We start from the raw sequence: 8,839 nt of genomic DNA on the forward strand, positions 1-8,839 counted from the left end.
CTTTTTTATACGGAACAAAACCCTCTATCAGCTGCTATAGACTCGTGCTGGACGCTTCCAGGCAGTTCGTCCAGCGGATGGGCCCGCTCCGGATTGTCCCAGCGGCGCCGTACGGGCACAGCCCGGAGCCGAGGCGGCCCCTCGGGAACAGCGGCTGCGCTGCTCCTGCCGCCTCACGAACACCTCCATGGGGGCAGGAACAGGCACGGGCAACACACCCGCCTGGCCTCCCCAGTGTGTCAAACTGGCTCTAAATCACAGAACCACCGAGGCTGCACAAGGGCTCTGAGGTGGACCAGGGACCCACCATCACCGTGTCAACCGCGGCACTGAGCGCCACGTCCAGTCTGCTTACACAGCTCCAGGGACGGTGACTCCACCACCCCCCTGGGCTGCCCGTTCCAGGGTCCGATCACTCTTTCTGAGAATAAATCCTTCCCGGAGTCCAACCCAAACCTCCCCCGGCGCAGCTGAAGACCATGTCCTCATGTGCTACCGCTGGTTGCCTGGGAGTAGAGCCCGACTCGCACCTGGCGGCACCTTCTGTCAGGGACTTGTGGAGAGCGATGAGGCCTCCCCTGAGCCTCCTTTTCTGCGGGCTGAGCTCCCGCGGCCGCTCCTCACAGGACACGCGCTCCAGGACCCTTCCCCACCTCCGCTGCCCTTCTCCGGGCTCGCTCCCTACGGAGCGTTGCATGGAGCGGGACCCCAGCACAGTCAAGCCGGCGGGAGGGACGCTCTCCGCAGCTCCCCCGATCCCGCTTTTCCGGGCTGCGTTCGGGGAGTGCGGGGGGCGAAACTTCCTATTAAGGGCACGGCGGCCGCGGGCCCGCAGCTCTGCGGCGCCGCCATGGCGGGGCCTCCCTCGCTCCCTCCCTCGGGCCGCGGCTGCGCGCTCGGGGCGGCGGGAAGCGCCGCTGCCTCCGCTGCACCTGCCGCCGCCGCGGGGGAGGGCGATGCGGCGGCACCCGGGGCACCCCGCCCGCACCCCTGCCGCGAAACCCGCGCCGCGCTCACCCACGCTCCGGTAGCCCAGGATCGCGATCTTGCGGGACTTGGACGGCGGCATCTTCTCCCCCGCCCGGCCCCGAACCACATCAAGGGCGGCGGCGGTGGCGGCTGCGGCGGAGGGCGGCGGCGGGCGGCTGTGGGGGCGCGGGGCGCGGCGCCAGCGACATGCGGGGAGCGGGCGGCGGCCGGAGCGCGCTCGGGACGCGCGGCGCTGGCAGCGGCGGGGCCGCACCACGTGACCGCCGCCGCCGCGCGCCGGCCCTGCGTACGCACCTGCGCGTCACAGGAAAAAACTCCCTGCGTCACTCCAGCCCGGCGCGCGCGCACCCCCTGCCGCACGCCCATTGGCCGGCGCGGCGGCGGCGGCGGGCGGGGATTGGCCGGGGAGCGGCAACGGCCGCGTTCGAAGGGGGGGGCGGGACCGGGCGGGCGAGGGCGAGCGGGGACGAGGTGGGGGGAAAGCGGAGGGGAGAGGCGCGCGCCAAGGCCCCGCGCGCGTGCGCGCGCAGCGTGCGGCGGTTGGTGCGTCCCGCGCGCGCGGCCCCGCCCCGGCCCCGAGCTCCGTCACCTTGGTCAGCCCTGTCCCTGTCCCTGTCCCTTATCCTTGTCCTGGTCCCTATCCCCGTCCCAGTCCCGGCCCCGAACTCCGATCGCCATCACCTTGGTCATCCCGATCCATGTCTCTTATCCCTGTCCCTTATCCCTGTCCCTGTCCCTTATCCCTGTCCTGGTCCCTATCCCTGTCCTGGTCCCGGTCTCAGTCTTGATCTCCGTCACCTTGGTCATCCCGATCCATGTCTCTTATCCCTGTCCCTGTTCCTGTCCTGGTCCCGATCTCTGTCACCTTGGTCATCCCTGTCCCTGTCCCTGTCCCCGTCCCTTATCCCTGTCCTGGTCCCTATGCCCGTCCCAGTCCTGTCCCCGGCTCCTTTCCCGATCTCCGTCACCTTGGTCATCCCGGTCCCTGTCCCTTATCCTTGTCCTGGTCTCTATACCCGTCCCAGTCCCGGCCCTGGCCCCGATCTCCATCACCTTGGTTATCCCAGTCCCTGTCCCTGTCCCCGTCCCCGTCCCTTATCCCTGTGCCTGTCCTGGTCACTATCCCCGACCCTATGCTTATCCCAGTCCTGTCCCCGGCCCAGTTCTGTCCCTGTCCCCGTCTCCTTCTTCATCCCTTCCCCATCCCCATCTCAGCCTCTATCCCCGTGCACATCCCTGTTCCTATCCCCATCCCTGTCCTGGTGCCTATCCCCGTCCCTATCCCCATCCCAGTCCCCAACCCCGTGCACATCCCTGTTCCTATCCCCATCCCTGTCTCCATCCCTATCCCCGTCCCTATCCCCATATCAGTCCTTATCCCCGTGCCCATCCCTGTCCCCGTCTCCTTCCCCTTTGCATTCTCCATCCCCGTTCCTCTGCCCATCCCCATCCCCGTGCCCATCCCCTGGCCCTTATCCCCGTGCCATCCCGTCCCCGGGGATCTGTCTCTTGCCCTCCTCCGGTCCCTGCCCGTCCCCGCTCCGGTGCCGGGAGGGGCCGCTCGGCCGAGCTGGTTTGGGTTTGAATAAATAAATAAATAAATAAATAAATAAATAAATAAATAAATAATAAATAAATAAATAACTTGAATTTATCTCCGAGCGTTCCCCGTGCGCGCTGATTGATGGAGAAACGTCGGGTCCCAGCGTCGATAGAGTGCTGGGGATTGCATGGAAGGGGAGGGGAGTTTGGGAGCCTGGGAATGGTTAACAGTGAGATCCCAGCGCTGGAGAGTTTTCCGCTGTGGAAAGAGGGCTGCGGGTACCGGTGGTGAGTGCAGCACTTGATGGATGCAGAATTTAAGGGAGAAAAACACCAAGACAGGAAAGTCGTATTTCCCCTCTCTACTACGGGTTTGGAACACTTTGTGTTAATATCTACCCTTTACATATTTATTTGAAAAATGAATGTTAGTTAGAATTATTTTTTTAAAATGTGCATCTTTTCTTTTTGGGGAACATTGATACCTAACATGCAATTATGCCAGGGTACAACAAACCAACCTAACAGCTGGGTGATGTTAAGGGACATGGATTGGCTTCTCCCTGACCTCACCCATCCACTCCCACATATTCATCTAACCTGGGGAGAGGGCGGGGAACTAAAGCAAAAGAAAACCATTTGTACACAAAAGTGATCCACTGCTGGAGGAGCAGACAGGCTTTTAGGAGATACCTGCATTTTTTGGGATAGTCTAATTATACCCTTAGTCTTCTGGATTATGGAGTTTTACAGGATAAGTGCTGGTAACCTGTTAAACAGCAGGAATAACAGCTTTCAGTGAATAGGTACACGATGGCAGGATAGTTATTTCCTGAGGAAACACGGGGGTTTTGTACTTTCTCAGTGATGGCTGTGGTGATACAACTCTGCATGCTCATTCCCCGTGTCCAGCCTGTCTTTCCCACTCACTACAGCAGATTCCCACCTCATCACAGCCCTCGAGGATGGGATCGGTGGGATCTGGGGAGCCTGCAAAAAAGCAGCAGCCTGTGGAAATCCAGTGCTTGTGAACAGGGATCCTGTTCAAAGCTCCCCAGGAGGTGCAGAGGGACAGCCCTGCCTGATGTGCAGCACCAGACTCCTCTTTGTCTCGTGTCTTGTGACAGACACAATTGTTTATGAAGCGCATGAGGACTGCAGTAGCCATGATCCTGCAGGACCAACCCTTGGAGCTGTGCCATCACCTTTACATTCACTCCCTCTGGAACCATGCCATGGTCCAAAATTTGGGCTTTTTACTGAGCCAGAAGACGGAGAGGACTGAGACAAGAATTACCTTCCAACGACATATGTGGATTTAGAAAAATAGGTGAAGTTTGTAATAGTGATGCTTTCAGTTTCTATCTCCTTACAGTTCTTATTTCTTGCCTGTCATATTTTGGCACTGGGCTTTTTACTCCAGTGAAACTTAACTTGTATTTTCAGGAAAAATCCATACCCCTCCACATGCTCAGAGTGGTGAGCATCAGCATTTTTTCATCCGTGGGAGTTTCTGGTTTTGTTCCTTCCACTTTTTTTTGATTAGGTCTTTTCCCTTACTCTCTTTTTCTTACCCCATTCTCCTTTTGGAGCTGTGTCTATTTATTTATCTGGTTTCTGTTACCTTGCCCATGCCTCACTCTGTGCTTGTTTAGGGGAGTTCACTACTGCAGGGTTTCTGTTCTTCCCTCTTTATTTGCTTCATTGGCCCAAATTGCAATGGAGTTGTCTCACCTTAGGATGCAACACAGAACTCATCCATCCTGGGCATGGGTTTATTTTGAAGAAAAACCTTTCACTTCCTTTTCTTCCACTGTTCCTTTGGAGGGAATTGCCTAACAATCCTTCCTCCAGCAGGATCCTGTAAGTGCTTCTTTTTGTCTTGGCTGGGGCACTGGGACTACAGGGAATTACAGAGCTTTCAGGGAAGTTTGTTGTTTTTCCATGCTCTAGGGCTGGGTGACACTGCTGATGGCCTTTGGCAGCACTCTGGGGTGCTGCCTCTCAAGAGGCAGCAGCTCAAGCAGAGGTGAGAGGGTCTGGACTGTGGTAAGGCTGGTACTGCATTTCTCCTGCCCAGGTGAAATCTAAACACTTCTGGAATGCTTTGAGCAGAGGGACAGCACACCTGTGGCTGTGAATGCCCAATCCAGGCATTGTGCATTATCTGAACTCCTGTTTATAAATTTAGGGCTGAACAGCCCCACACATCAAGGACCCCTTTGCTAAATCCTCTCCCCCTGAAGCAATCCAGGTGTGATGCTCAGGTTGTGTTTTCCCAGGGCAGAATTGCATGAGGAATTAGGGTTGTGCCTGTGCATTCCCTGCTCCTGCTGCAGCCTCCCTGCTCCTGCTGCAGCCTCCTCACCTCTGCAGTGTTTGCAAATTGAGCTCCCAAGGAGTTGAGAGAGCTGTGGGACAAGTGACATCCCCTGTGTGCCTCTGCACTGGCTGTGCTCCAGGCCTTCCCCCTGTCTCCCTCTGCCAGGTTCTCCCTCAAATCAAACACAGCCTTGGGATCAGCTCAGATGATAAATGACATTAATGACAAATGAGATAACATGTGTCACAGACATATTTTATGAAAAATCCTTTCCTTAGGATTTTTTCTCCTGAGAAGCTGAGAGGCCTCAGGAACAAAATTATTGTTAAATAAATAATGATTATCTGCTGCTGTGGAATGCAACAGGTGCATCTGTGATTGGTCTCATGTGGTTGTTTCTAATTAATGGCCAATCACAGTCAGCTGGCTCAGACTCTATCCGAGCCACAAGCCTTTGTTATTCATTCCTTCCTTTTCTATTCTTAGCTAGCCTTCTGATGAAATCCTTTCTTCTATTCTTTTAGTACAGTTTTAATATAATAGATATCATAAAATAATAAATCAAGCCTTCTGAAAATCAAGTCAGATCCTCATCTCTTCCCTCAGCCTCAGACCCCTGCGAACACGGTCACAAACATGCTCAAAGAATGCAACACATTAGATGTTCTGAAAGGTAAGATACCAAGGGGAAAAACTGCAAGCAGGGCTGGGGTGAGTGTCTGTGGGGAGACCAGGATGCTGAGGGAGGCTGGACAAACAGTGCATGACTGTCTTTTGTTGCCTTTATCTGCTTTTTCTGATGGAGAAAGAACCACAATAGATTTCATGTAGTACAGGTAACTCAACAGCCAAGTATTTTTACATGAATCCAGCACATGCAAACCCACAGCCACCCCCTCCCAAATGCAGAACAGCTCGGACTTGTACCTTCAATTCCTGCAGCAGCAATTAGCAGCACAATTACCTGCTGCCCTTCAGCAAAGCAGGACCTTCCCAAGGAGTGTTTTGAAGTGTGTCCAGTGTTTGCACTGGGCGTGCTTCCACGGGCACAGCACAGCCCTTGCTGCCTGCAGAGGTTACAAAGAACATTCAGCTCAGCCCTGCACTTGTTTCTGCTCCCTCCTGCCTTCTCACAGGGGTTGCAGTTTGCAATGTTCACATAGAAACGCTGGCAAAATGTTGGTAGAAGCAAATTAAGGGATTAATTCAGTTCAGAGGGGCTGCTGACACCAGGGGTTGGTGCCCTCAGGTCCTGGTGTGCAGCTGGCAGGGACACAAGTTCCACAGGGCTTCTTCTGAAGGAATCAGTTTGATGTGGGAGTACAGGTCACCTCCTGCCCATTCACTTCAGCAGGAACAGGTCTGACTGCAACCACCAGAAATCAAATGAGTACCAAGAAAGTGACTTTCAAAACCACATTTAAATTAAGTCCTGAAGTGAAGAGTAAAGAGCAGTGTCTGCAGAACATTCTTTTTTGCATAAATGCATTATGTGGGTACAAGGGTAGCATTAAATTACCTGGAATGGCATTTTCCTCTGGAAATTACCCTTAATAAGTGTTCAATATGGGTGAAAGTTCACAGAAACTTTAGAAGTAAACTGGTTACTCCTAAAGCTGCCTGGAGAGCTCAGTGGGAGCAGTTGCAGGGCCTGCTGTGAGACAGGATTGAGCACGTGTGGTTTCACTTCTAGTTGGACCAAAACTGAAAAGCTCCAACTCACCCTATGCTCCCTCCAAAAATGGCAAGAAGTGTTCTCCATGTGCAGTCTTGCAACTGCTTCAGTCAGATTCCTCCTGGCTCAGGCCTTGGAATCAAGGCTTGTTCTTTCAGTTTTACTCCAACATTCCCAGCACAACAGTATCCCTCAATAAAAGATGAATAGGCCTCAGATAAACAATTGAATTCACTTCCTAGCAAACAGCAAATACCAGCTGATCTCAGACTCTACCTAAAGGATTTCAGAAGTAAAATAGGAAAATGTTTTTCATCAATGTTAGCAAAGGGTGATTTTTCCTCAGTTCAGAGCATCTCTAGGTACTGAAAAATACTGAGGGCTGAAGTCTACTGAGAAACATTTTCTTACACCTAAGCAGTTAAAAATACCCAGAGTAGGTAAAAGCCCTCCCAAGACAAGCCCTTCAGAATAATTATCTTTCACAGACATCTCTTGCTGTGCAAGGAAATGCACAGGAAAGCAAAGGCATCAATCAGATGTTATTACAGTGCTGCTGGTTAAAATAGAACCCATTTCTTCACCTGCACTACTGAACAGGCTTTCAGGAGTCACAGGGGACATTTAGTGACCCCTCCATCTGCAGCATGGTCCTGCCTGTGACAAGAAAAGGAGCCTCTGGAGTTGTTGCTGTGGTCTCAGATGTGTAACTACTGCTTGCTGCCTGTCCAGAGGGGAGAATGCACAAGAACTGGAGTCTAATGACATTTTATTAATCCTTTTTCATGGCTGAGACCTCTAATGAGCTACATGAAGAGCCCTAGAGTGAAGCTTTAGTTACACTATCCCTTTAATCTGGAACATGCTGCAGTGCTGCTGAGTCACCCCTCCTCTCTCCACCCTCATTTACTTACTCCTGTCCCTCCCTTATGCTGGAACAAGCATTTTTCTAGCTCTGTAGAAAACTGATCTGTATTAAAAACGACAAGATTTCTTTAGCTTTGTTTAGTGCATCAGCACTGGCACTTGTGCCAGCACAAGCAGAGTGTGTTTTGATGGCACTGCTGTTTATTCATGCTGGTGGGGTCACATCGTGGTTCTGCCCCTCACAAATGCACGCTTCAGAGCTGAATTCCACAAAGAAAGGGTGGAAATTCTCTAAACACAGTTTTGTGCCACTGAGGAGGATTTTCTCCCTATTTTTGCTAGTCTTGTGTCCACAACATGTCAACAGCAGTTGTAATAATGTGAAAATGGGAAGCTTGCATGTGGTTATCTGAAAACTGCAAATTCATTCTGGCTTTCTGCATACTGCAGCACGCAGGCAGGCCCACAGCATCTGCATGAACAGCGACAGAATTTGTGCTATAAAATAGATATAAAAAATTACCAGTGGTTCAACCCTTATCTTTAAAAATACCTTGGCCAGAGGGCTGAAGAATGTGCCCATGCAGATGAGTGATAGAGAGATGCCAGGATGCTTTTGGGCACCTCCCTGCCACCCCATCTCCCAGAGGAGGCTGCAGTGCCTGTGCTGAAGCAAACTTTGCTTTCACAAAGCTGCATCCATGTGGTTTCTGTGGCATTTGCAGGTAGCACTACTGCCCACTTAATCAGTTTCCTACCACAGATTCTCCCCTCCACACAGCCTATGAAGAATGAGAGCCACTGTTTTTAGTTTGAATTGCTCCATCTCCCACATGAGGATAATCAGAGCTGGGCTGAGGTCAGCTCTGATGGCAGCAACCAGCACCAGGTTGTTGCTCTTAGGACAAAGCAGCTGCTCCAGTTCAATACCACCTGGAATTGCAGGGAACAGAGTCAACATCTACCCAGTCAGAAAAGGTGCTGACAATGTTTTTCACGAGGTAAGAAAGTGGAAGAAAGTCTAAGTGAACAGTTTCCATCATGTACTACAGGAATATTTTTAGTCATGAAAGATACCTGTAAGAAGGAAGTTTTCACACATTTAATTCAGAATTTAAATTCTTCTAGAAAGGAGAAACATTCTGAAGAAAGTTTTTCCTTATTATTATTACCATTATATTTACATTTTACAAGCAAACTGGAAACTGTTCAGTTTTTACCTCTATGTTTATAAGTGAAAAAATATTGTATCCCTTTCCTGCATTATTCCAGTGCAGTACTCAGGCTGGAAACACAGCACAGGAGTCCTACCTACAGTATTCCATCAGCAAAAGCCACCCTTAAATTCAGAGGAAAATAAGAGTGCTCCTGGTTTGCACTAATCCCAATGCATGTACATTCATACATGCGAAAGAACTCGGCACGAACTGCTAAAACCAGAC

The 8,839-nt window shown here is 51.7% G+C and overlaps 1 protein-coding gene across 1 annotated transcript in view; it reads right to left on the reverse strand.

Annotated features, from left to right (window-relative positions):
• RHEB (Ras homolog, mTORC1 binding) overlaps positions 1-1,249 on the reverse strand; it is a 39,059-nt gene extending 37,810 nt beyond the window's left edge. The window contains exon 1 of the mRNA XM_030971324.1: positions 1,018-1,249. Coding sequence (XP_030827184.1) covers positions 1,018-1,069 — 52 coding nt within the window. The 5' untranslated portion in view covers positions 1,070-1,249. The remainder of the gene's footprint in view (positions 1-1,017) is intronic.
• Between the last annotated feature and the right edge of the window lie 7,590 nt (positions 1,250-8,839).

The sequence above is a fragment of the Camarhynchus parvulus genome, chromosome 2 (assembly GCF_901933205.1).
Source record: "Camarhynchus parvulus chromosome 2, STF_HiC, whole genome shotgun sequence".
In the NCBI taxonomy this organism is placed as follows: Eukaryota; Metazoa; Chordata; class Aves; order Passeriformes; family Thraupidae; genus Camarhynchus; species Camarhynchus parvulus.